General features: G+C 36.8%; 2 protein-coding genes across 6 annotated transcripts in view; both read left to right on the plus strand.

The window, feature by feature from the left end:
* Window positions 1–9,373: 9,373 nt before the first annotated feature.
* Window positions 9,374–10,947, plus strand: pclaf (PCNA clamp associated factor). Its single transcript, XM_007244313.4, has 4 exons — window positions 9,374–9,518; window positions 10,281–10,367; window positions 10,515–10,689; window positions 10,774–10,947. The coding sequence occupies exons 1-4, from the start codon at window positions 9,473–9,475 to the stop codon at window positions 10,811–10,813; spliced, it is 348 nt and encodes a 115-aa protein (XP_007244375.3). The 5' UTR covers window positions 9,374–9,472; the 3' UTR covers window positions 10,814–10,947.
* Window positions 10,948–12,481: 1,534 nt separating this feature from the next.
* LOC103043194 (casein kinase I) overlaps window positions 12,482–27,679 on the plus strand; it is a 35,689-nt gene continuing 20,491 nt past the window's right edge. The window contains exons 1-4 of one of the 5 annotated variants that reach the window (XM_007244309.4): window positions 12,482–12,889; window positions 18,519–18,840; window positions 20,199–20,239; window positions 22,293–22,362. In XM_007244309.4, coding sequence (XP_007244371.2) covers window positions 18,669–18,840; window positions 20,199–20,239; window positions 22,293–22,362 — 283 coding nt within the window. In that variant the 5' untranslated portion in view covers window positions 12,482–12,889; window positions 18,519–18,668. Of the gene's footprint in view, window positions 12,890–17,656; window positions 17,708–18,518; window positions 18,841–20,198; window positions 20,240–22,292; window positions 22,363–27,679 lie in introns of those variants that run through there. The other 4 variants (XM_007244310.4, XM_007244311.4, XM_007244312.4 and 1 more) reach the window with 4 other exon arrangements.

Consider the following 27,679-nt stretch of genomic DNA (forward strand, 5'->3'; position numbering starts at 1 on the left):
CTCTTACATCTAAAGACAAGTTACAGACTTTTTAGTCACATACTAAGATTTTGTAAAGACTGGGGATCACTACTTACAAGACTGCAACTAGATTCTTTCTGAGATTATTTCCCATCCTGCTTCTGGTGGAGTTTACATACAATACATATTACATATTAAATTACAAATAATGTGTATATCAATACTGTGATTCATCAGAAACTCACAACCTTTGTCCCCATCAACAGTTTATTTTTCTGCCACACTTAGTTCTTAATATGTTTTAATAAAATACATTTTGTGTTTAACTCTGCCTATAACCTTCTTTCCTCTTCTTTTTTGCTACAACCTTGTATATGCAAAGAATCACGGTTCCACTGCTATACAGTTGCCTTTATTTTAGATAGAATTAGTGCAATAAAGAAAACATTCTTGCAAAATGTGTATTTATTAAACTTGTTTATATGAAAATGAACACTGCACAATAATACAAAGTAGTACAAAATAAAATAACTTTCAATATAATGACTTTAAAGTGCTACCTGTGTTTTAAATACTGTACATCTTAAAGTAAGAACCATATAATTAAAGACATATAAACTGCAAAATGTGTTCTTTTTCAAATTGTTTGTAAATAGTCACATAAAATATTCTGGCCTTGCAGCTTGAGCCAAGTGAGCGATGTCTCAAGGCTTTTGGTATTTTTAACATGGTTGATTTTATCTGAACGCAGGATGAAAAAAATATCGACTAAAACTTTCAATCCTAACCACCTTACATCAGAACTCAACTGCAGCTTGACTCTAGCAAGATTGACTCTAGCAAGATTTTATCTCTATTATTGATTATAGAAACGGTAGTTTCTAAACTGAGAGCAGAAGCATTTCTGAGTGGAGATGGGACAAAATAATGTGTTTAATGGTACCAGTGTGCTGGAACCACTATCCCTGCTAAGCCTAATATATTTATTCTAAAACCTGGGGTGTCCAGTCACTTTTTTGCTAGAGTACCTCTGGCTACGTCACGCGTCTATGTACTTACTTCAGCTTTTAAAAGAGGATCCGGCTTAGTTTTACTGCGAGCACACGCTCATCGCTATTTGGCTCGTTTTCTGTGCTACAACTGTACACTCTTATCGCTTTTAGACTCTTTGGATAATTTTCTGCACAACAACTGTACACTCTCGCCGATTTTAGACTCTTTGGCTCGTTTTCTCAATCCCCTAAATCCCAAGATTTAGACATCAGCTTTACACAGCTTTTTCTTCCTGTTAAACTTCAACGGAAGCATGATATGAAATAATCTTAGAAAGAATTTAGTTGCAGTCTTGCAAATAGTGACCCCCAGTCTTTCTAAAATCTCAGCCGGTGACTAAAAAGTCTGTAAGAGGTCTAAAAGGTCTGTGAGTAAAATGTCTGTGAGTAGTTTGTAAAGTATTTTGTAAAGTCTATTTAAAGTCGTCTAGTGTGTGGTTAGCAGTAGACAGCACTAGGCCCGCTTAAAGGACTGGAATCTTTTGAAAACTAATTCGAAACAGAGCCGATTTATGGCGAGTCTGCCCTTTTACTATCGCCTCCGTTATATCAGAAAATAACTGCTAACCGCTAGAGGGAGCCCGCGAGTGAGTCATCAATGAATGGGCCTGAATGGCTAAAAACGACATCTCCAGGATATTATTTTAATTTCAGAAATAATAATAAAGTATTTTGATGAAAAGAAAAGATTTTGCTTAATTTCTCCAAATGAACCCACATAATATGGAGTCAAATTGGGGTCTTTAATGCTGAAGAGAAAATAAAACCAAAAAACATCTCCACAAATTGCGAACAAGGAAGAGAACTTAAGTTACATTTTTCACTTGTAATATTTTTTTAGAATGAATCTTTTGCAACAACACTTTTTCTTTGTGTTTTGCGCTTTGCGTGATTTTTAGGGAATTATGAAAAAAATATGCTTTGCATATTTATTTCATAATTCACTGGGGACTGACTCGGTAGCGCCCTCTTTTGGAACACATTTTAAGGCAGGTATTTTCCACTCGAGATTTTCTGTTCGACCATTTTTATTTAAAGATTCAAATCTATGTGAAAACTGATTGGAACAATTCAAATATATATTTAAGTTACTTTTAAATCACTTTATGAACAGGTCATAACACTTTTAAAAAACTTTTTAATCCACGAAAAAAGAGAGAGTCCTCTAATAAAGATAAAATTCTGTAAATGAGTCGTTTAGGCAGTGATTCCAATTTATTAAAAATATATTTTTTTTCACCGTGATTAACAGTGATCTAACACTCATGCTGCTGAAGCACTATGGTCCAGGGCAATTAGAGGACAGAGAGGTTTATTAAGAGCTTTAATTACTGCTGAGGGTAAAGAGAATAACAGAAGGAAACAGACGTTGTGGTGGTAAAACAGAATTTATTCAAGAAACACAACAGACAGTGTATCATTGCTAGCCTTACTTTTTGCTTTTTCAGATCTGCTGTTTTCTTTTCTGCCAGCAGGTGTCGCAAGGATGCCATCACACCTGCTAAAACACAAACCTACATCAAACATGTGGATCAGCTGCATATGCTGTTTTATCTTGGTGGCCAGCAATGCTGGACTATATATATAACTAATTCATAAATAGTTTTAAATTGGATATGTCATAGAAAGTATATGAAAACATGATGGAAACAATTTCTTTTAAATTAATTAACCTTATAAGAGCTATCTAATATCACTGCAGTTATAGTCCTTCTATTAGACACAATCAAAGCTTATGAAATGTTATTATATTTATCTTTGAATTGCATGTTAATGTTTTCATTATTATCACTTATTGTGTCTGTATATATTAGCATTTTAAATATTTTTAATAGTTTGTATGTTTCTCAGTGCTTTAGTCATTTATTTATTGTGTTTGTCTTTGCATAGTATACTAATGCTTTAGTTCTAATATTTAGTACTTGATTTATCTTTTTATATTTTTTAAAGCTTTTAGCAGTGTTAATACATTATTTGTCTTTCTGTGTGTGTACCTGTGCATTGTATATAATAATCCTTTATATTAAAACCTTTTAGTGTTTTATTACATTTTACATTAATTACATTTATTTTTAAATAGTATTTTAAGTTACAATTTTGAGCTTTACTTCTGTTTATATCATTCTTTTAACGCTTTACTACATTATTTATATTTAATCTTTGTATTATATACTGTTGTTTTAATGCATGTATTTTGTGTTTTTTGTCTTTCAGTTTTATATATTTTTGATCTTTTTACAATTTTGGATCTCCTTAATTTACATTTATGTATTTTTGTTTTTCTGTGCGGTGTCGACTCAAGGAGGATGGGTTTTTCTTCGGAGCCTTGGTTCCTCTCAAGGTGTCTTCCTCTTTCTGAGAGAGGTTTTTCCTTGCCACTGTTGTCACTGGCTTGCTCAAAAGAGGCTCAGACACATTTTTATAATGCTTTTTAAATTACTCTGTAAAAGTATTACTTTGTAAATTGCTTCACAAATACATGAATTGTTTTTTTTATGTTATTACGTGTGTATGTGTGTTTATTTTCTCACACCATCCTTGAGTTTCATTAAATGTTCTTCTAAATAAAATTGTAATTAGATTATATTATAATATGTCCAATTCAATTTATTAACAGAAATGAATACACACCTCTAACACCACATTAACTGAGTACTGTAAGAATCCAGCATGAATTAATAATCTATTATTGATATAACAAACCAACAAAGAGGTTCTAAAGTTAAAACTGCATTAGAGTTGATCTGCTTCTTCCTCGTCAGGGGGAGTCCAGAGTCCAACCAAACCCTTTGAGTGCACTTTTTCAGCATCTCCCATCATAAATGTAGGAACTATTCAAAGTAAAGTAGTAGATGCAGACATGTGGAAAGCAAACTAAGGAAGAAAGTGCAGAAAAGAGTGCAGGGTTAAGGCAGCCATTGTTCCAATATATTATTTATTATTAATTTAATGGCAGTTTAATCTAATTTGGAATAAGGAGTATTTATGTAACCAATATTTATATATCATGATAAATCATGTTATCCTAATACACAATATACACTATGGGGTAGTTTCTCAGACAGCGAAGAAGCCTAGTCTTGGACTACACATCATTTTAAATGAAGATTTTCCTTTGAAAGGAAAATATAGTCTTCAACTAAGCTTGATTTGTTCCCTTGCTGATTTTGTAAGTTTACCCTCTTAAAAGACATGCACATCTATAATTTTAATGCTAGGATTATTTAGCAGAGAGAGACAGAATATCAACAAAACATTTAGATAAAAACATTAAATAAAGGTTATAAAAGAATTTGTATTTGATGAATCTCTAGCTAGCATTAAGACGATAGCTGCATTACAGTTTTTTATAGCCATAATCCACATATTACATCAAACCACAGAACCTATCTAACCCGGCACAGCATTATTCATCTGCTATTAAACATTAGCCAAGCCATTAGCTTTTATGGCTAATATGTTATTTTGGGCTTCATAATAAAAGTCCCCAGGCCAGATTGCATTAATGAAAATGTACAAACTAAAAATAAGATAACCTATAAGGTCCAATGCTTTTAATTTATTACATTTTAATTACATTTAATTATTATGTTAATATTTGCAACTTGTTTTTTGGCATTTTAAGCAGGGCTGGTATATTTCATTTTTACAGAGCAACATATTTTAGCTATTAATGAAAAACGTAAAAAACCTTTTAGAGTCTAGTTACTATTTAAGTATTTTACTGTTTGAGTATCTTAGAAACTTCTGAATTAATCTTCTATAATTGTTATATAATAAAATGTTTTGTAATGTCCAGGTGAAGAAGGGTAGCCCTAGGGTAGTAAGAGATATCGAGTATTGTTCAGCTTTCTATGTTGCCATAAATGTAGACGTACTTTTAGCAAAATACCACATTCACTACAGTTAGTGGAGGGTTAATAAGCCTTCTTTCCTCTACTTTATAAATTAATTTAAATCATTCGATAGATTAAAAAAACTGCTAGGATCATCTTACACCATATCTCTAAAAACTCATTGTTCGTTGTATGGCTTTTCACCTCCTAGTTTTTAATTCTTGGAAACAGAAAAAATAGCATAGCTGACCACCAAGAAAAACATGCAGCTGATCCACATTTTTGATGTAGGTTTGGGTTTTAGCCAGTGTGAAGGCATCCTTGCGACACCTGCTGACATAAAAGAAAACTGCAAAGAGAAAAGTAAGACGCAAGACAAGCCATGATACATGCCTATTGTGTGTCTTTGATTTTCTTGAATACATTCTGTTTTACCATATAAAAACAGAAAAAAGAAAAACACAGTATCCTATTCTGTGTCCATTACATGAAGATTTTTAAGATTTTTAAGCAATTTTTAAGTTGTTCATTCACACAATAGCAGTAATGCTAGCGTCTTTACTGTATAAAACACGTTTACTGAAGAAGAACTGAAACAAACAGAAAAATAAAAATATCTTTATAATATAATAATAATATATATATACTCATATTTTGGCCATTTAGCTCCATTCAACCCTGTTCAAAGTGAAGAAGCTCTAAAATGTAGCAGCATAAAAGCGCACGGGATGCGTAAAAGCGCACGGAATGCATAAAAGCGCGCGGGATGCGTAAAAGCGCACGGAATGCGTAAAAGCGCACGGGATGCGTAAAAGCGCGCGGGATGCGTAAAAGTGCACGGAATGCGTAAAACCGCGCGGGATGCGTAAAAGCGCACGGAATGCATAAAAGCGCGCGGGATGTACACTGAACAATTCAGTGTAATGTGGTGACAATCGGCACACATGAGAACGTTATATTAACAGTGCTGTTAGTTTTATTTAAATGGATCTTTATCTACATTTTAAAATGAACTCATAGTCACAATCTAAAAAAACACACTACTGTACCGTGTTTTAAAACTGACTTCCATTCAAAGTCAAGACGGTTTAAAATGCACCAGATAAAAAACAGCGCAAGAGATGTATAAAAGCAGGGATGCATAAAAGCACACAAGATGCGTATAAAAGAGCAGGGAATGCATATGAGCACAAGAAGAGTAAAAGTGTACGAGATGTGTAAAAGCCCACTAGATATGTAAAACCGCAAGCCATGCATAAAAGCGCAGGGGATGCTTAAAAGATCAATAAACAGTATATATGTGTTACTGATTGTTATTGATGTGATTGGATAATACATTCACTTCAGATTCTGTAGACCAATGCACAAATACACTTTTAGACACCCCCAGGGTCCACAAGTGTTCATTTGGCCATTTCAAAGGGTTTTTTAAGGCATCTCTAAGTGTTCTTTTTTAATTGTCTCTTTGTGCCACTTTAGAGGTCTCCAAGTGTTCCTTTTGGGCATCTCCAAGTTTCTTCATGTGTCCATTTGGGCATCTTCAAGTATCCCTTTGGGTACCTTTATGTGTCCCTTTGGGCTTCTCCAATTTTCCCTTGGGCATATCTATGTGTATCCAAGTGTATCCAAGTGTCCCTTTGGGCATCTCCAAGTGTCTCTTTGGGCATCTCCAAGTGTCCTTTTGGGAATCTCCAAGTGTCCTTTGGGCATGTCCATGTGTCCCATTGGGCATCTCCAAGTGTCCTTTGGGCATCACAAATTATTCCTTTGGGCATCTCCAAGTAACTCTATGGACATCTCCAAGGGTCTCCAGGTGTCCCTTTGGGCATCTCCAAGTAACTCTTTGGACATCTCCAAGGTTCTCTAGGTGTCCCTTTGGTCTTCTCCACGTTTCCCTTGGGCATATCCATGTGTCCCTTTTGGCATCTCCAAGTGTCCTTTGGGAATCTCCAATGGTCTCCAAGTGTCCCTTTTGTGTCTCTTTAAGTGTCCCTTTGGGCAACTTCAAGTGCCTTCAAGTGTCTCTTTGGGCATCTCCAAGTGTCTCCAAGTGTCCCTTTGGGCATCTCCAAGTGTCCCTTTGGGCATCTCCAAGTGTCCTTTTGGGAATCTCCAAGTGTCCTTTGGGCATGTCCATGTGTCCCATAGGACATCTCCAAGTGTCCTTTGGGTATCTCCAAGGGTCTCCAAGTGTCCCTTTGGGCATCTCCAAGCATCTCCATGTGTCTCTTTGGGAATCACAAATTATTCCTTTGGGCATATCTAAGTAACTCTATGGACATCTCCAAGGGTCTCCAGGTGTCCCTTTGGGCATCTCCAAGTAACTCTATGGACATCTCCAAGGTTCTTTAGGTGTCCCTTTGGGCATCTTCAAGTGTACCATTGGGCATCTCTAAGGGTCTCCAAGTGTCCCTTCGGGCATCCCCAAAGGTCTCCAAGTGTCCTTTCTGGCATCCCCAATGGTCTTTTAAGTGTTTTAGGCATCAACAAATGCCCATTTGGGCATCTAAGAGTGTCTCTATGTGTCCTTTTGGGCATTTCCTAGGGTTTCCAAGAGTTCTTTTAGGCATCCCGAAATTTTCTTCTGGTCCTTTTGGTTGTCTCATAGTGTCCTTTTGGAAATCTAAAAAGTGTTGTTTAAAATGTTGTCTCTTCGGGCAGGTGCAAGGGTCTCTAAGTGTCCTTAAATAAAAAAAACACAATGGTAAATAGAGTTTTTAACGGGGGATGGGGACTGTGCACATTCAGTGCTTAGCACCTTTAAGCTCTGATCTGAGAATCGCCCCTGCTGGGGTTAATATACAGTAAATTATTGGTTATATATTTTTTTTATTATTTTGTTTAATCAAATCAAATCTAATTTATTTATGAAGCACTTTTTACAATTGACAAATTGACAATTGACAAACTGTCACAAAGCAGCTTTAGCCACTTTCCGTGGCATAAACTGGAGGGTGAGTAGCTAATCTGTGGTAGGTGACAGTGAGTCTAACTTCCAACTTCCAACAGGGAATATGCAACATTATCGGAGTGCAGCTAATGACTCCAGCAGATTTGTATATCACGGCCTAACTAAAAAGATAGAGTCAGTAGATAAGAGACACTGAGGTGCTCTGAAACAATCGCATCCACTGACTTCAACATCCACAAACCTGAGTAATATGCAGTGGGTCACGGTGGGACAACAGCACCAAATCTCAGTTTGCCACAATTCCATATGTCCATAAACTCCTGCCTTTATCTAAGGGGAAACATTAAACAACAACAAAAGCTAAACTATACAAGTGTTTTTTCATAGATTTAGTAATACACTGAAAATGCAGACTTGGGTTCACATGTTCAGAATATTAGAAAGCTGATCTGAGAGCCACTAATTGCTTCACAAAACTGGTAAACTCAGTATTTTAATTTTATAAGATTTATATTATTTCTGAACAAAAACACAGTAATTAAAATGTATGAATTTGCAGAAGACACAGCAGTTCTAACATAAACCATTGTTAACAACAACAAAAAAGAAATATTGAACATATATTTGAATAAATATTTTTTTAATTTTAGGCACATCACTCGTAGATTGTGTACTTTTGTTTAGATTGTGTTTTAATTGAGTAAAAAAATAAACTCTTTTTTACTTTAACCCAAATATGTTTGGGACTTGTGTACGTCTGAGAATACTTTTCACGTTTCTATTAGAGGTGGGCAGATCGATCCAAATTTCGATAATATCGATACCAACGCTGGTATTGGTATTGAGCAATACTCGTGTAAAAATATCGATATTCAAGCTTTTTTCTCTGCCGCACGCACTGACTGCTTCGCACGAGATTCACCACAGTCTACTGTCTGGTCTCTTGTTGTTGCACAGGGGTCACATGGCTCAGCAAAGCCAGCCAAACCGCCAAGCAGGTAGGCTCAGCCTGGCCCCGCCCACTCAGCGCTCTCCTCCAGTCCACACGCCTCTACCTCAGGAGATTTGTGTTGAGTGATATTTTTTTACACTCTGTTTATTTAAGAAAAACTTGCATTTGAATTGCACTGAAAGGAAGACAATTCCTTATTTTTTATTGTTTTTCCAAATGACAATTCTATTAAAAAAAGAAACAAAGTAACAAAGAACTAGAAAAGATGTCTAGTGAGGGGAGAATTTTTATTTTATTTTTTTATATTTTTTTATTTTATATTTAAACTTTGTTTTGTTACTGTTCCATTGTTTCTAAAAAAAAAATGTTGATTGTGATACTAAAGTATTTTGTTATCACTTACAATGTTTGGTGAAATTATATCCTAGGTTTTTGGATCATTTGGATCTATAAAGCTTAAATATTAAAAAGTATCGGTATCAGTATCGATATCGGCAATACTGGCCCTGCGTTTACTTGGTATCGGATCGATACCAAAATTCCCGGTATCGCCCACCTCTAGTTTCTATAAATGATTGTTCTGCTTTGGTCCTGAAGGGCCTTAGCATATATGATCTGGCGATGTGCTAGGGCTCCTCAGTGATTCTCGGGTGGGCGTGGCTTCTGGCTGTCTTTGCCTCGCTTTTTAAAAGCGGGCGGGAAAGCGTGGGGTGATAGTTCTCTTTCTACAGCGGGGAGGAAACACTGAAGGGCAGCAGAAATGGTCAGGACGAAAGCAGACAGTGTCCCTGGGTCCTACAGAAAAGGTAAAATTGACATTTTTATTTTTACATTTCCCCTCACAGTCTCGGTATCAGTTGATAGTTTTTTTTGCTGGCTACTTTCGGTAACGTTAAATAATAACTAAGTACTATACGAGACTAGTGCGTTTACTACGATTAGAATGGAAATGTAGTTATGTTATTGACTTTGTCAACTATCCGATAGTAATTTTATTAAATTATTTGATTAACGTTACTTTGATTACCAGATCTCGCTAACTAATATGTAAGTTAGCCTGGTTAACTTGGCTAAAGCAGCTGTATCTCCCGCCAATATGTTTCAGTAAGGTTAGCATAATAAATTGCAGCATGAGCGATGACATGATCACAACACAATAAATAAAAATGTATTTTTTTTCACCCAGTTTAAGGGTTAACTGGATAAACGCGACGAAATTTAACTAGTTTGCGAGTTTAGATTGTTTTGTTTGGCTGTAGGTTCGTGTGATTTGCTGAATATTTGTCGTGAAAGTTTTCAGCACCCAGTTTTCGGCACCCAGATCTTATTTTTAATTTTCGCCATTAGTCAGTAATACCGTTTCATGTTTGAGGGAAACTTTAAGTTAACAAAACAATGTTTGCTAGCTATGTACAGTTTTATGTATGCAGAAATGGCGCCAGATTTGCATTGTGGCTTTGGGATGTTGAGTTTTTCCCTCATTGGTTGCTTTTGGTGGACATTTATCTTCAAAGTGTTTAGTATTTTCGTTAATTTAGAGATTTCTAACCGGATTGTTTTACTTTTAGCGGTCGCTGCCTCAGCGCCCAGGAAATCACTCGGCGCCTCCAGTTCCGCCAACTCGTCGAGCAGCAGCTCTCAAGCAGGAAACCCTGGTGAGCTGAAGGCTTTTTTTTTCATATTTGACATGCACTGTTTACTACCTTAATGTTGAATACTAACACTTAAAATTGCATAGTGTGTAATAAGATTCAATTCTTATACATATGCCCTTCCCCGTCCCTCTTCCCTCTGTGTTGTAGCCAAAAACAAGTATGCTGGTGGAAACCCTGTCTGTCCGCGTCCCACCCCCACATGGCAAAAAGGCATAGGGGACTTCTTTGGTGGACCACCTAGGAAGCCTGAAAAGGAGAACCAGGACCCAGTGTCTGATGGGGAGGAGGCAGGAGGCAGTGGTGTGTCCAAAGCACCCAGAAAGTAGGTTCTGCTCCAGAGTGGTGTTTGTGTGGAGGGCTTACTTATTGTTCTTTCTGTTCATGTCTTGTGTTTTTTAATTTTCAGACCCAGACCTCTCCCAGATGAAGAGGAGGAGGATGAATAATTGACATTGATTTAATGAGAATAAATACCATTTTATTGGTACTTGAGACTCTGAATTTTAGTGTAAATCCTGTACATAATTTATTGCAATGGTTTTTCATTTTTGTACATAAGTTTAATAAACTTTTTTTTTTTTTACACAAACTTTTGCATTTTCCTTATCCTTGCCTGTTCTACTTAATGCATGTTTAAAATTCATGATGCTAAATTCATTGCTGTGACTTTTTTGTGTTCGGCAACGCAAGCATTAATATGCTCAAATATAGGGTTGTGTAACGTTTTAGGTTAAAAGAAAACAGTTTAACTGTCTCACAGCTCAGGGCTTTTTAACACTCATAGGCATGGTGCCAATAGGTAATGAGCTTTAGTGTGTATTCTTATTTACTGATTCACATGTATTGGTAATGTACACAGCGTGAAGTGGCTAAATGCATGTGTGTCTGCCCAACATCTGTTGGGCACAGTGTTGATTCACTGTATGTTGCTAAGGAAACAGTTTAGGGACCTTTTGATTTGAGTTCCAAGCAATTATTTAAGCACTGTATGCAGTGGTACAGAAATGTAAAACCATAATCTCCAGGTATCCTAAATTCTAGGTTTTATGTTGCACCCACATCATGGATATTTATGATTGCACCTAGAAGGGGAAACTATAAGGGCTGTTCTGCGTTGTACACTTCACATGGGGCCTATATTGGATCTATGTGAGATTTAAAGTGGGCTGTAAATATGGGACACATTTGGGAAGCCCAACTGGATCCCAGTAAATGCTTGTAGAAACTCACTCAAAAACCAAGCATACATTGGCCTTAAATTAACATGTTGGCTTGGTTGGTCTAGGAAGCTCAAAAAGCCTCAACAGTATATACATATATATACAGTATATAGACATAAGTTGAGTGAACTAATATAATATTAAATTTAACTACTTGGATAATTAAGGCTATTTTATCTAAATAGTTGGACTCTGCATCTTTGAAACTATGTGGGGATAGGGAAGTCAGTGTGATGAATGTTTTCCTCAATACAGATAATAAAATGTAGGTTATCTGAAAACTGGTCTGTATCCACAGGTAAATTTAAGGGCACTAGTCCAGGTGTATGTAGCAATGTGTACTAATTGCACCTAGGTCTAAGTAACAGTGTACCATTATTAAATATATTTCTGTGGAAGTCAATTTAAAAAGCTATTTTGGTCAACTTATCATGACATTTTGACACTACCAGATGTAATGAAAATTGAGAGACAAGGTGTTTGCATGTTGTGGCAATATTGGCAATGTACATTTCATTTCCACAATTTAGCAACTGGAATCTCTCTTTTACTAGATTACACATACATATTAGATTAATTTAAATATAATGGCCATTTTAAAACCTAAGAACACATTTACCCATATGATTAATCTTTATTCTAAAGTTACTATCGAATAAGATGTTTCCCGTCATTAGGGTATACTGCACTGAAAAGTTTTAAATTAAGGGGTAAAGTTAGCCTCCCTATGTTGCAAAAGCTACTTGTACCCAGGTGCTAATAGTCATTCTCTAACTTTTAACAGTTGTGTTAGTTTTTACTGTAGTTAGTGTACAGTATGTGCGCTGTCCTCGAGAGGGCACCAGCAGAAAGGACAAAACATAACCCTGCATCTCCTACAGAAAACACTTTCAGCCCAGAAACACCATTCGGAGTAAACACTGTCGCCTTGGCGGAGAAACTGCTTGTTTCTATATAGGCTTATATTTATATTTCGGAGGAATATTTTGACGCGTGCTGTATTTTTTTTTATAAAACCATTTAGTGCAGATGAAGATCCAGAGGGGTCTGTACACAGTTATTTTAATGTGAGTCTCTAAAACGATTTTACCGATGCCTGAACAAAAACATGCCGCGGTTACCCGGATGAGCTCCATAGGCGGCGGTGTTCCGGGACTTTAGGACCCACCGACAGAGACACGGGTCTAACGAGAAAGAACAAATAATTCACTGGCTTGTATTTATTTCACTGTAAGAAGACTCTTAGAGGATTGTAATAAGGCCGGAGATGAAGTGATCACAACGTCACTCGGCTTGCTTACGGTAAGTGTGTTCATTTATCGTGAAACTGAAGCGCCAGCCGTTTGCTGTTGGCTGGTTGGGTCGCTAGGTTAGCTAGCGTAACTTGGGAGCATATAGTTAGATAGATAGGTTAGCTAAACTAGCCAGCCACTTCAAGACCGGTGGGTTTGGTTGTTTACGAAAATTAGGCACGACACACGTCCCTACGATATATTTAACACATCCCACAATTGTGTTTACACAATTAACTAGCTAGCTAGCTTGTCTCTACTGGAACAGTGGCTGGCTAACCCTAGGTGTGTGATTGATTTAACTAGCTATTATAGAGAGGAGTATAGGGGCTAGCTCTAGTGATGCACTGAAGATAGATTAGCTACTTGAGTTTAACCTAGCTATCCTATTCCACTGCGTTGCGTCAATTGTTTACCTGACATTACACCACTAAATCTTGAGGATTTCTATTCAAGCAGTACATAAAAAGCTTTTATGTTTGATAAGGAACATTAGGAAATATTTAAGTAAATCTGCTAATGTCAAAATATAATGAATAAAATAATAAAATAATTTCCTCTTTCAATATTTTCCTGAATAACAGTTAAACATGTCATGTCCTCCAAACCTGTAGTTTTTGTTATGTTTGTCTAGATTTTTGACGTCTATTTTTTGAGTTTGGGTTGATTCCTGTTACTGATCTGGAATTATTAAGTGGAGTAGAGAGTGGACAGGCAGCTTCTCCAAGTTTCCTGTAGAAGATTTCAAAGCCTTTAAATTTTCAGAATGCAAATAAGTTATTTTACTGCAGAGAAATGGGGTTTCGTATCACCTACACCTGTAGCCTCTATACGAGGCTACGCAAATGAAAGGGGTTAATAACAAGAAAAGCTATCCTCATCTGATGCCGGCTGTGTTACAGTACAATTAGGTATTTAGCTAGGTTAGACTAGTGACGCGTCCAGGAAGCTGGCTGTGGCCAGTTACTACTGGCAGGTATTTTGGTTTCCTCCTTTTCTGTTATCATGCTTTGGATATGTCCTCTCACACTCATCCGGTTTGGTGTGTCAAGCCAGTCAGGTTGGCTGAATGTTTACAGTTGCATTTATTACTCGTTTAGTAAGCTAACACGTCCTAGCTGAAAAAACAGTGGTTTTACCAGTATTTTGGGTGTTATAAACAACCTCAACAAGCTAGACAACCAGTAACCTATAATAACTAAGCCTGACCGTGATGGCCGACCACCATGACCAAAATCAGATTTAGCATGCACTGTGTGGGTCAAAACCTGGTTAACCAGCTGCATGGGTTAAAAGTGTAGAATATGTTTTCACTTGAATGACCAGCCTTTTAAACCACTTTCACAATCAATATCCAGCTTAGACCAACCAAAAGCCATCTACCAGCAAAAGATGGTCTTGATCAGATCTTGATCAGGTCTTTCTTTTTATTTAGCAGGTATGGTTGCCCAGTTTAGTCTGAGCTACAAATTTGGAGCGTATTTAGCTAAAACCCTGACTGCATTATGTGCAAAGTTTGGGAAAATGCCTTTGAAAACAAACAAAAAAGCTATATTGTCTCTGTGATAGACCATCTAAAAGAAAAATGAGATGAAAAAATGAGATTGTTCGATTATTCTGTCAGTTGAAATACTGCATACATGAATATTAAAGACATTTAATTATTAGGGTTAAAATTATAAAGACAGATGTTTTTATCAAGTTTGTACATTTTGTAGGCCTAAGTGTTATGTCAATTCTGAATTGCTTTATATAACATATCACCAAGTCAGGACTCTCACCAGAACAGTAAGTAAATGGTTTGTGATTGATTTTTCTGTAGGCTTAGTCTAACATTGTAGAAGAGTGCACTGTGGGGTCAGCTCAGTGGCTGATGGTGTATTTGGGATGAATGTTTTACCTTTTTACATTTGGAGGACATAGCATCTGATTTAGGATTGTCCAATGTGTTTTTATATTTTATCATTGTTGATAGATATTACCAGACATCAAACTAGCTTTGTCAGCTGTGAGTTTCCCTGAACAAGCCAAATAACATTTGTCCTTAAATTATGGATAAGCAGTAGAGTAAAGTCTTTCTCACATTTTACAATCTAAAAATATCATTTCGAGCATTACAGAGCTTTTAAGAAACAAGGCCCAGTCTTTTGTGGGGTTACCTAGTTTCAAAGTTTTGCATTAGTCGGCAAAAATACCCAGATTTGAATAGGTCCTCACTTCTTACAGTTCACAAGAGATCCAGTACTGGTGTTAAAGCTGCATGCAAATGGAGAAAACTGATTTATCTGCCAGGTGAAGCATGTAGTCAACTGATTCTGTTCTCTCAGTTGGTTTGCCATTGAAATGACCTGAAGCTCACTGTGATTGGAGCCCTAGCTGAACCTTTTAAGGGTCTGAATAATACATGATCTCTCCCAGATTGAGTGTCTGTTGTCTTGTATGATCTGTGAGCCGTGTGGTGGTGTGCTGCATGGCTGCCTCATGGCAGGGCTTATTTACCAGTTCTGATCAATGGCTCTGAGAATAGCTCTGCATCACTGCCCACCACGCTGACTAATGCCGGCCTGTGTTCTGCAGCCAGAACTATACAACCTAGACTCAGCTCAGAATTCTCCAGTTAATGTCGCCCTAGGTTGTTGAGTGAGGTTGTGGCCTGCCTTGGCCTAGGCGTTTAACACGATTACAGACATATCTTACACAATTATAGTAGTCACTGCTTTATGTCTTATAGAAAAAAGAAAACACAATCCCTTACTGTCATTTTTTGAAGGATGAAATTATGTTTTTCTTAACTTTTTTTTAAAGCATCGTTCTAAAAATTCTGTATAATTATGTGTATATGTTGTAACACAATGATCAAACCGGATGTAATTTTTAGGAAACTGGTCTAATTTGACTAATTTGCGTCATCTTAAACTCAAAGAAAATGCATTGACATACAAGTGTGCGGCAGCTACGGCCCTCGCCCGTCATTGTAATGGGGGAAATGGAATGGACAATACTGGGAAATGAGTTTGGGTCCAAGGGTGCTGGTCTAAAAATCTTCTGCCATGAATTATTAACAGAGTGCTTAAAGTAGTGCACATGTTGGAGACATGCTTTGAATATTTTAAGTGTATTAAATATGCATGGTCAACACATGTTCAAAATAAAGTTCAGTTTTTGATTAACATTATTACAGTTATTATACAACCCTATTGTCTGTCAGCATGTCTGCGTTTGTCATCTACCATGGATTTGTAGCCCAGTATGGGAAACGTAGGCTTCTGACAATATGACGGAAAATTTTGATGTATTAGATTGATGATAATGCATTGATTCTGCCGTGTGACAGCAGTCATTTCTCTTTGCGGGTTTGAAGATAAACAGCGTTGTGTATCTCAATTTGTAGTGAAGAGCAGTGTTGCAAAAAACCTTCTCGAAGCAAGTTGGTGATAGCCCATTAAAACACAGCTTTTATATTACACAGTTCCTTGTTTTAAGAGAGTCATAAGAAGGAAAGATATGGGGGAGAAAAGTCTCAGCTCTTTCCTTTAATAATGGACAGTTAGGCTCAGCCAGAGCGTTTTAAGTGGAGCAAAATAACATTTGACTTCTGAAGTAAGAGCTGTTCTACAGAAACCTGCCCACTTCCTATTCATTCTTTCTATTGTGCTGAAACATGACAGCAGTATTTTGTAGAGAAGGGGTGTCAAACTCATTTGAGGTAATGTGCTATTTTACCATGTCACGTTTTTGAATTGTGGTATTTTTAAATTGTGTATTTTATTAAGAACAGAGATTGTGTCCAGTTTCTTTAAAAAAGAGAGACATGAAGATGTTTGTTTGCTAAAGAAGAAGTACTTATTATTAGCACATTTTTGCATTTTGTAACAGCATCTGACTAAGGCTGGGTATTATTTTTTTCTTATCGTTCAGCTGTGTGGTTTCTGATTTATATTTTTTAGACAAATTATTTCTTATTCTATCCAAGTTTCCAGACTTTGGAAGAACATTTACCTTACCACATGTGCCACATCATATTTGATATAATAATATTGCCAAATAAATTTGTTTTAGTAGGAACCAAATAGTGAAACCAAAATTCTGTATTTTTTACTGGCACCTGGTTCTTAGAATTATAAAAACAGTATTGCTGTATTGCAAAACCCAATCCTACAGTATTTGTTTTTTAACATGCTCACTTTGTTCCCTTCATTTGTCTTAAGTATCAGTTTTTATATATGGACAAGGCAAAGTCACATAAAAGCAAATCCAATCTGATCACTCTAACCATTTCAGGAGATGTTCTGAGAAGCATTTGAGCCATGTTAAACACTCTTTACACTAGTTAATCAGTATAAAGAGTTGTTTTTGTGTCAGCATGGCCTGCTGAACTGTTGCTTTCTTCTAGATTTGAAAAAATATATGGTATCATGTAAAATTGCAACCATTTTTAGCACAGAACAAGAGGAACCTGACAGATGGTTAGCACACACAAAATTGGATTTCACTCCAGACGCATTTTTGTACCAGGTGTCAATACATGTGGCTAAAATCTTATCAGGAACGTTAAGTGACCAGGTCTAAACAGGGTCTTGTGCTAGCTACCACCTCTGAAAGACATCAGGTCTTGTGTTGGTGATGTAGTTGGTGGCGTACTGTGACTGATGTTGGATTGATTTCACACAATGTCCAAACTTTGTCAGTGTTTGTGTAAAGTCACTTTCTAAAATGGGGATATCAGTCTGTCTGATTGTCCCTTTTTGTTTCCCTGTTGCACTGCTGAAATTTAGGTTCTGATTGGTCCTGCTGTGGAATATGATTGCACCTCAATTCATGATTGTAGGTCAGTGTCTGTATTGTTTAGGGGCAGTGGATTTCTTTCACTATGTGGCTGAATTAGTGAATTGGTCACCAAATTTAATTTTGATTAAATTTGATTTCGAAATTATTGGTGGGCCAGAATTAAGCATCTTTTATAGAGGTAACAAGCTGAAGTGGTTCTGTTCTTAGGTCTTTGGCATTAGTATTTAATGAACAGTAACAACTAGGGTTGTGCCATATCATGTTGTACGCAATAATATTGCCAACATTTTTCAATATCGTGAACAATATTATACCCTGAAATATTATGCCATATCAGCCATCCCTAATTATCACATCAGTGTACTATGGGAAATAAGAACACTGTTCTTATTTCCCATTATATATAAAATACAATATATATTTTATCTTTTCAGTATAATTTATTTTACTTTAATCCTGGAAATATATAAATATTTGGAGTATCTTGACATTATGGATCATTAACTTCTGTTACAAATCTGATAAAATTCTTGTACCTTTTAATATCTCGGATAGGGGTGTGCCATATCAAATCGTATTCAATAATAAAATTACATTTTCATTTTGTTGCAATAGTGTATTTTTTAATTTTTTTTTTCTCAGTGTTTTGTCATATCGCCAAGAGTATCGTTATCGCGAAAATACCATGAGATATTGTGATATTATTTTAGGGCTATATCACCCACCCATAGTAACAACAAAGTTGTTTTCTGGATAAGGATAATGCGCATAAAAGATTAAACTTGTGTTGCATTATCTTGTTACAGAATTGTACCAATCTTTAACTTTCCCTTTAATTTTCCTGCACACAGGTCAGCTGCACCGCCTCCCCTGGGCAGTCATGGTGTTCCAGCAGTGAGAGGCTGCCGTGTGGTTCCTGATCCCCTCCCCGTCCCATGCCCGCACTTCCAGGCTGAGGCGCTCTCTCAGGGGCCTCTCTTGCTCCCTCGGTGCCCACAACCATGGAGCACACGCGGGAGAAGGAGGGTGAGCGGCCAGCTCGGAGCAGCAAGGCTGCCCCAGGGCGTGGCACACACTCCCGCCCTTCTGGGTCCTCTGGAGTGCTGATGGTCGGACCAAATTTCCGAGTGGGGAAGAAGATCGGATGTGGAAACTTTGGGGAGTTAAAGCTTGGTAAGTTTTTGTCTTACTAAAACGTATAAAAATAAGGCGCATTGTGTAAGAATAATGTTAGCTCACTTAATGATGATAACAATGTGAGTAGCCACACACTATTAACAATGAAGGTGTATGTGGAGAATGTGCAGGTTCTTTAGATGAAGATGACGTACTTTTATCTTTTGGAATCAACGACAATTACAGCACTGTTGAACTCTGAGGACTAGCTCTGGAGCTGTTAATTCCTGTACAGAACTGCTCTGTGGAGCTCTGAGTTTGCCATCGCTGCCGTGTCTAATACTTACTGTATTAACTTATGTACTCTCGTAAGGGGTATCAGTTAGTGAGGATTAAACTGTTTTCTGTTTTACTGTTGTCTGAGGATGTGATTTTAGTTTTTGGTATAGTTTTTAATTTAGTTCTTCAACACATATTTGTTTGGTGGGCTGCCACTGTTGTTCCCTTGAGCAAGGCCATTAACCCTCACTACTCTAGACATGTGTTCTCACAAAATTCACAAAAGTGTACTTACTAGTGTGTATGTGTGTTTGTTCACAGCATGTCTGGGTTAAAGGCGGAGGCCCAGCACTTGTATGGTTTATATGGTTGTATTGTCATTTGAAATGTTTCAGCTAGAGTCAGCAAAACAAGTCTTTAAAATATATTTTGGATTGCACTCAGAAGAACAGTCTAAATGTAACTCATCAAACATGAATAACCTTGTAAATCTGTCATTCTGTGGCCTGTTCCTGTGTAGTTCATGCCCGGCTGTGTACTACTTGCTGTGACGTAAATTGTGATGTCCATGACTTTGGGAGCTACTAGTACCATAAGCGATATTATTTTGAGCTTAGCACCTTCCCTAGTGTGAGTCATCATGGTGTCTTCACACCAGCCTAAGAAGTGTAGGGAAGTGGTACAAAGTGATTATCTTGTGCACTTTCTTTTTCTACATGGCAGCTTTCATATTTTGTATTCATACCTAAATCCATAGATTGTATGGATCAATGTATGTGCAGCATATGGCATATGCAGATAATTTCAGTCAACAGCATGTATAAATAGGAATTATATAGGCCTACTAGAAGTAATTCTTAATCTCAGTCTTGGGGGTTTTAAGTTCTGAACAAGTTTGTTTTTCTAATCTAATGTTTCAGATTCAACTGATTTTGAAGTTAAGTATCTAGCAAGTTAAGAAGTATGAAGCATTGTTATAATCAGTTTTATCCTTAGCATTGGAGACACAGTTTGCAGCAAATTCAATTAGCCACCATGGCATTAAACGCTATTTGAAGGTTATCACTGTCCTAGGCCTTTTCAAGCTCAGGCATTAATCATGACATTTTTTCCACTCTCTCTACTTTTTTCCCCAGGTAAGAACCTTTACACCAATGAATATGTGGCAATAAAATTGGTAAGTAGTGGCTATAAATTTTCTAATCACAGTTCCCTTCTTTTCTTTTAAATTAGGGAATTAATCTGAGCTCTTGGCACCAAGTACATTATGGTCAAGGACAAAAGGTCTTTAGACTGTAATTAAAATTTTGGTTAGCACTACTGAAAATATAAGGGCACATTAACTTTACTTAGCAGTATTAACTGACACCAAAATGATGTTGTAGTATCTAAATTATATTGTTTTAAATGAAATGGTATTTATACAAAGTATTATATATACAAAATAATGATTAAATGCCTTGCTGAGATAATTCTGCAACCAGTCTAACATATTCCCATGGACAAAAAAAAGTTTATTTTCTTTGTTTTATTGTCAATGCAGTAATGTTTGTATACAAGTCTGTTAAGTCTGTTTGCTTTTAACATTCTGCTATTATTTCTGTAGGTATTTCAATCACATTATTTTTGTCAGTACCCTTGACTTGGATAAAGATCAGATCACATTTTATGGCAAATGTATGTGGAAAACCATTAAATTCCAAAAGGGTTTTCTTGCCACTCTAAAATAAATGGAAGTTAGTGCTCTCCTCTGAGCATGTTAAGCTGTACAGTTAAGTATGAAAGGATGCAGATGGCTAGCTTCATGTGACTTTGTGGGAAGCACATCCTACCCATCACACTCCCAGCACTTTAATGGGGAGATTCTATTGGTGGAGGTTAAAATTCACAAAAAAAAATAATTACGAGAAAAACATCTTTTGTGGTTTGGTTTATTTGTATACCAATATGGGGCTGTATTTCAGATCAAGCTAGTTTAAGCGAGTCCAATGAATGTCGCCTTGCTGGATTGCACAAAGCAATCCAGACTGTTCTCATACAGAGTTCCACAATGGTGGAACAAACTACCTTCCACTACCAGATCAGGAGAATCTCTCGCTATCTTTAAGAAACTCCTGAAGACAGAGCTCTTCAAAGAGCACTTACTCTCTTAACACCTCTAACACACTAACTACTTCTAACCTCATTTCCTTCTTCCCCTCCTTCACTTCTCTATCCCTTTATTTCCCTTCAACCTCCTTTAAGCCCTATCTAAAAATGCTTTATCTTAATTCCTATTACTTGTACTTTTGTTTGGACAAAAGCGTCTGCCAAATGTAATGTAATGTAATGAGTCACCCTAGCTAACGCCTTCAGCTGGCTCATGATCATCTGTGTTTTGGTGTGTTTTAATTGATAAAATTGGTGTGTTTTAATTAATAAATTGATTGAATTCTTTGAAGGAGGAAAACACTAACTGCAATTTTTACGTATCCTCTGTAGTGCTGGCCGGTATACCCTAGAGAAATTTAGAACTGCATTTTTCACATACCGCCATACCTCTAGAGGCTCTGCGGAGCACTGGCCAGAACAGCACTGCCAAAGAAGCAAACGTAGCGTACTAGCTAAAGCTAGCCAGTTAGCATAACAAGCTAAAGCTAGCCAGTTAGCATAACAAGCTAATGCACTGGAGTGATGTCAGCTCAGCAGCAGTGTCTCGCACTGTCCCGCCTAGAGAGAAATGAACATTTATAGTGTTTATGGAACTATGTAAAATATTTAGTTTTGTACCTGATTTCTTCATATATTGTGTGATTTTGTGGGACAAAGTAAACCCAATACTAATCAAAGCCTTTATTTAAATCATTAAATAAGTGTTTTTTTTACTATATATGCTCCAGTCATGCAAAAAAAAAATAAAAATTAATAAAAATACTGTGATATTTGGTAAAACCGTCAGAATCTTGAAAAAAAAACTGTGATATACGTTTTCGGTCACACCAATCAGCACAAATCATCTGTAAGATAGATTACACCTGCATTGGCTGGCCCAGTACTGTTTTTTCAGGGTTTCTCGGGCTCCCAGCTGTGTATGGTTTTTGGCTTTGATTTGCTGGGAATCAAACTTGTGATACTAAGACTATTGTGTCTTTTGGGAGTTTCAGGAGACTCTTGTGTGAACGTCAGAGGTTAACATTTTGAAAATACTCTGAAGTGAAACGTTGATGCTGAACCTGTTTCTTATTTTACAGGAGCCTGTGAAGTCGAGGGCACCACAGCTACATTTGGAGTACCGGTTCTATAAAACTCTGGGCAGCACAGGTAACTGGTATATAATTTTCTTTCTTGCACTTTATTTTTTTCTATTTACATTTAGTGCAATGCATATTACTGTGTCAATGTGTTTAAAAATGCATCAAATTTTGTTGTTTACTTTATATCTTTCACCTACCAAATAGCACCTGACTATGAGCAAAGACATTTGTAAAGCTTGTGGAATGCTGGCCATCAAACGCATATTTTAAGATCATAGCATAACATTGTGTAAACTTTTATTTTACTTTAGTTGGCATTCTAAAATGAATAGAAATGCAGCACTTTAGGGGCTCACTGATTTTGAATTAAGCCATATGCTTACTATAAATGCTACTTAATGATGAATGGTAGAAATGCACTCTTATAGAATTTAACTTGCCGGTGTCTACAACTTTAGACATTTTTGACAGATCAATACTGTAGTATTCGCTTCTACTAACTAGTGATCGACCAATATTGTTTTGTTTTTTTGTCGCAACTTTTTATCTTGTAATTATAATAAGAGACACAAAACTGCTGAATTTAAATTAGCATTTTAAATATTGTAAAGGTCTTTAGTATGTCTGACCAGCCATCTGAAATAAGTATTAAAATAGTGTAGTACTCTGAAATGACTACTTTTATTCCAATCGCTTAAACATTGAATATTTGAGATGACTTTATGCTTGGAAAATGTGCGGTGTAAAAAAAAAAAAAAGAGGCAATGGAATCTCTTTTACATTTTATTTAGAACACAGAATATGGGTAAAATACTGACATAAAAAGTGCAACAATATTTTGTAATCTCAGTCAATCAGTCAAACATTACACAGTAATAAGAGAGATCTTGCTTGTGAAAAAAGGTCTTTCTTGCTTCTACCTAATCCTCAAAAAGGCTTCCACTGCATCATTTGAAAAGTATCTTGATGGTGTCCACGGGTGTCAACTGTGATAATAAGTAATACAATAAAAAATTGAGACATTACCTATGAATTTGCCATTTACTCATTACAGCAGCCACACCTGACACATGCATTACAATAGCTCACTGGTTTAACTGGTTCAGATAATGATACTAGCTAAACTGTTTATTTTAAAATGTAAAAGTATTACTCCACAAGATCCTGATGTTTACATATAGCATGTATTTGTCATTAACACACTGATTCACACATTTTTGAAACAATAAATTAAGTGATATTTCAATCATTTACACCTGATTCAGTACAACACCCACACTTCAAAAAAATACCTTCAAAACATGCAGTACTGTCGTATTTACCAGATGAGCATAAATGCTAATGCTGTATTTACTAGTTGGGATACTCAGCTTACGCACTGTTTTATTGTTTGACTGCATTTGACTGACTTATTTTTTTAGTAATTTAGCTTAAGCAAACACGGTTTCAAGTCATAAATAGAATTTTAGCTAAGTTAGCTACAGCTAAGCTGAGTTAAGCTAAAATAGCCAGTTAGCATTAGCTAGCGTAGAGGCAACTATAGAGTAGAACTAAGTCTAACAGAGAAGCTACACTAATCATTACTAAAGCCAGTTAGAAGGGTTCACCTACCCGTGCTGTTTGGGATCCAGTCGAGGCTGACATTAAGCCGTTCTCTCCAGGCTGATGAGTTAATTTGCTACAGCTGTGTAGTTAGCAGTGTCTTGAAGCTCCTCTGTATCTGGCTGTTTTTTCCTTTAGTCTATGGTCAGTGAGAAATAAGACTTTAGTATTTTTCGGTCCCCGAGAATGACAAGTTTTTTTCTTTAACAAAGATATATTATTAACTTTATCTGAGAGAAAGATGCTCCTCAAGGTACCAAAACTATTAACATATTTGAGGCTAGACAAAACAACTGTTATATTTATATTTTCTTTAAGAAGATGAGAATGTCCACATTCTCTGGAGAAAGGGCTGCTCATCGCGGTGTTTGCTACAGTGTGCTGCGCCATTTGCGTAGCGGGCACGCATGCTTGCGTATTTTAGAGGGAGGGGTATTTGATCCTCTTTTTCACTTCGCGCCTTGAGACCATGGTCGCACAGATAACAGCAGATGGCGATTATCTAAAAAAATTATATAATCGGCTGGCCAATATATCTGACAAACAAGACTACAGATACCATAGCATTCTAAATCACTGCAGTTCTCACAATTCCAATGGTTTACAGATAAAGGTACTTTGTACCGTGTATTCATCCTATGACTGTGCACGTTAGAATGAAATACTGCACTAATTCTGTATGAATACACATACTATTACAACCCTGCTTTTGTAGTGATAATGTGACTAATTATGATATATCTTTGACACATGTAAAGTAGTGCAGTGAACTTCTAGTTTAGCTGCTTGACTTGTTTGGTTGCCTACTGTTTGGCATGGTCACATGCCTACACTCTCACTCTCACATTCTGTGTTGCACTGTCTTCTGTCTTACACTTGTCCGTGCGTGCGGGGCTGTATGTGCGGGGGCCACACCTCTATTTATGCCTGCACCTCAAGTTTCTGAGTGGTTTCTGAACCAGTGCTTTGTTTGTTATGGGCTACAGCTCTATGTCAGATGTTGCCTAGTGGTTATTCCTAAACACTGTGTACCATTTTAGGTCATCATTGGGAGATTTCATCTCTGTGCATATAGACTTAAACAGGAAGTTCAGTCGAGCACAGGAAGTTTAGCTTAATGCTGTGGCTTTGCTGTGAAACACAGCTGTGTGTTTGTGTCTGTGAGAGGCACCATGACATTTACAGAAGTTCAATATTGGTTGGTAGATTTACATAGTTATGATGAAATCATGAAAATGAATAGTGTGTTTGTTTTTTAAATAAATATCAGTTTAATCTTAATTTGTTAATTACCAATGTACTGTGGTATCATAGCATTCGGACACCCTGGACAAAATATCTGGGTTTAAAAAAGAAAGTAGAAGAAAACTGATCCCCAAAATGTACAATTATAAAAAAGCGAAGAGAACAGTCATTAATAAGTTTGTTGAGACCCAACAAACCCACAAAGCAGAAGTATGCTAAGCTTTTTCAAGTAGCCTTTTCCTCAGTCAGTTAACAGGAATGGTGGAGGTCAATTAGAGGTCTGCAAGACCAAGAAAACCTTCTCTAAAGGCTGCTTGTAGACACTTGTGCTTTAAAGGCACTTCTGTCTGACTGTACAAGATCTTTAGGAAGATTTGGTAAACTCTGAGGTTCAGCAACACCTGCACAAGTATGACCTGTATTAAAGAGGCTTCAAACAAAAACTATCGTACATTGATGGAAACATTTTAAGGTTTTATTCTTTACCTCCACAAAGGTGACCTTAAATAGGCACAAGTTGAAGGTTTTGCCATGGCCCTCATTGTCTCTGACCTGAACATCACTTAAAATCTATAGACCTCAAAAGAACACTGCAGCAACAACCGCCTATCTTTTACGACTGACTGAGAGCAGTGACATATATCTTATCTTATGATTTGGAGTGTCCAAAGCTTTCCTTTCCAGTGTATGAATGTATGTATACTCCTGTATGTGGGTATCCATTGCAATGAATACACATTCAACCACTTTGAGTTGCACTCATTGACACAGATGTGCAGATGCAGATGTACATAGCTTGTGTAGAGAGAGAGAAGTATTACTATTATTACTACTAGTATTAGTATTATTAATAGAATTTGACTCTCCAGAGCAGATAAACATGTTTGTAAGCCAGCCTTTGGAATATGGATGCAAAATGCTAGCCTCAATGAAGTTGTTGCTGAATGCAAATCAAATCCTCACAGCAATGCTCCCAGCAATCCTTGTACAGTTTTTATATGTTCCCTACAGGTGTCTCAATGCATTTGTCCATATATCCACCTGAGTCCGCTCTGATCTTCACTGTTCAATTATGTCCATTGTATCACTAGGTAGGGCTACTTCGAGTAAGTAGGGTGGGCTTGTGTCTGTATGTAGCTTTCTCTTTCTCTTTATCCCCTTCCCCTGTCCTCTGTTTTTTTTTTCTTTCTCTCTCTGTATTAAAATGGATGAACAACAAACAACCCCTGTCTGCTGAATGGTATACATTAAGCATGTCTCTCTCCCACACACTCACAAACACTTCCTCATTAACAGTCCATTACATTTACCTTTACACTCTGCTGAAAAGAGTTTTTTGACTTGTAGTAAACCCTTTTGGTGCTATGTAGCAGACTAAAGGTTCTACCTCGTCTTATATATGAAGAACCATTTACCACTTGCATGAGTTCCATGTAGATTCATTGCCTTTAGTAAAAAAACATTGAAGAAGGCCTCATTTTTCTTTCCTTGCAGGGATTTGGAAGATTTTAAAGATTTAATGTAGGTGGCCTTGTTCTTGCGCACATGCGCGCGCACACAAATCAATCAGCAAGTGAAATCATTGGTGTAATTTACTAAAGCTTACATGTCGGAAATCATCTTTAATATAAGAACATTAGTTGTAGGAAAGTGTGTCAGTAAAGATTTAGCCGGGGGATTTTGAAGATAAAGTGTTGCCGATTGGTTGAAGTTTAGTGTGGGACGAGTTACGTAATTCTTTCTAATTTTTTTTTTTCCCCAAAAGCCTACATACTGTACTTATGATTCATGCAGAACCTGGTGAACTCTCTGAGATGATTAATGCTGGAATGGTGGAGTTTACTGACACCATGATTGTCATTTGGTGATGTATAAAACAATGAGTCAGCATTTTAGAGTAACTACATTGATTGTGAGTGTGTGAGAGTGAAGGAATGATCTGATCGACGCTTTAAAAGCAGGAGAAGTTGGGCTATTCCATTACTGCCCACCAGAGAGTGAAACGCCCACTCTCGGTCCCTCCCGACATGCCTCACTTGTTTTAAAGAGACAGGCTCTCTTTGGGACAGTGAGGGCTTTTATGATTGAGATTCTGTTTGTGTCATCTGTTGGGACTCTAAACGTGCAACACGTAGGCTTGAATTTTTTTTTTCCTTCTGGAATCTACCCTCGCTGCAGATAATACCAGAGCAATGTTTCAGTGTTGGTGTTTGGGCTTGCTACTTTTCACTGTACCATCTGTTCTGTGCAGCTGTGACATTTGTAATAACGTTCACATCAACATGTTGATAGACCTACAGCACGCTGAGAGTTTAGAAGAGGTATACCAACATTGGTCATTAGTTCTTATTTAATTGTTTAGAATTATGTAGTAGACTTTTAGTGGATGTTGGGGTTGGTGGCCCTATTATATCATGATGCTTTGTAAAGATCTTCACAATTTTCAGTGTTTATTACAATATGCTGGCACATTTTTTTCTTTTAAAATCATTGAAGTTGGATGATTTTGATGATTTTTAAATTAGATATTTGATATT

Source organism: Astyanax mexicanus, chromosome 2 (genome assembly GCF_023375975.1).
Source record: "Astyanax mexicanus isolate ESR-SI-001 chromosome 2, AstMex3_surface, whole genome shotgun sequence".
Classification (NCBI taxonomy): Eukaryota; Metazoa; Chordata; class Actinopteri; order Characiformes; family Acestrorhamphidae; genus Astyanax; species Astyanax mexicanus.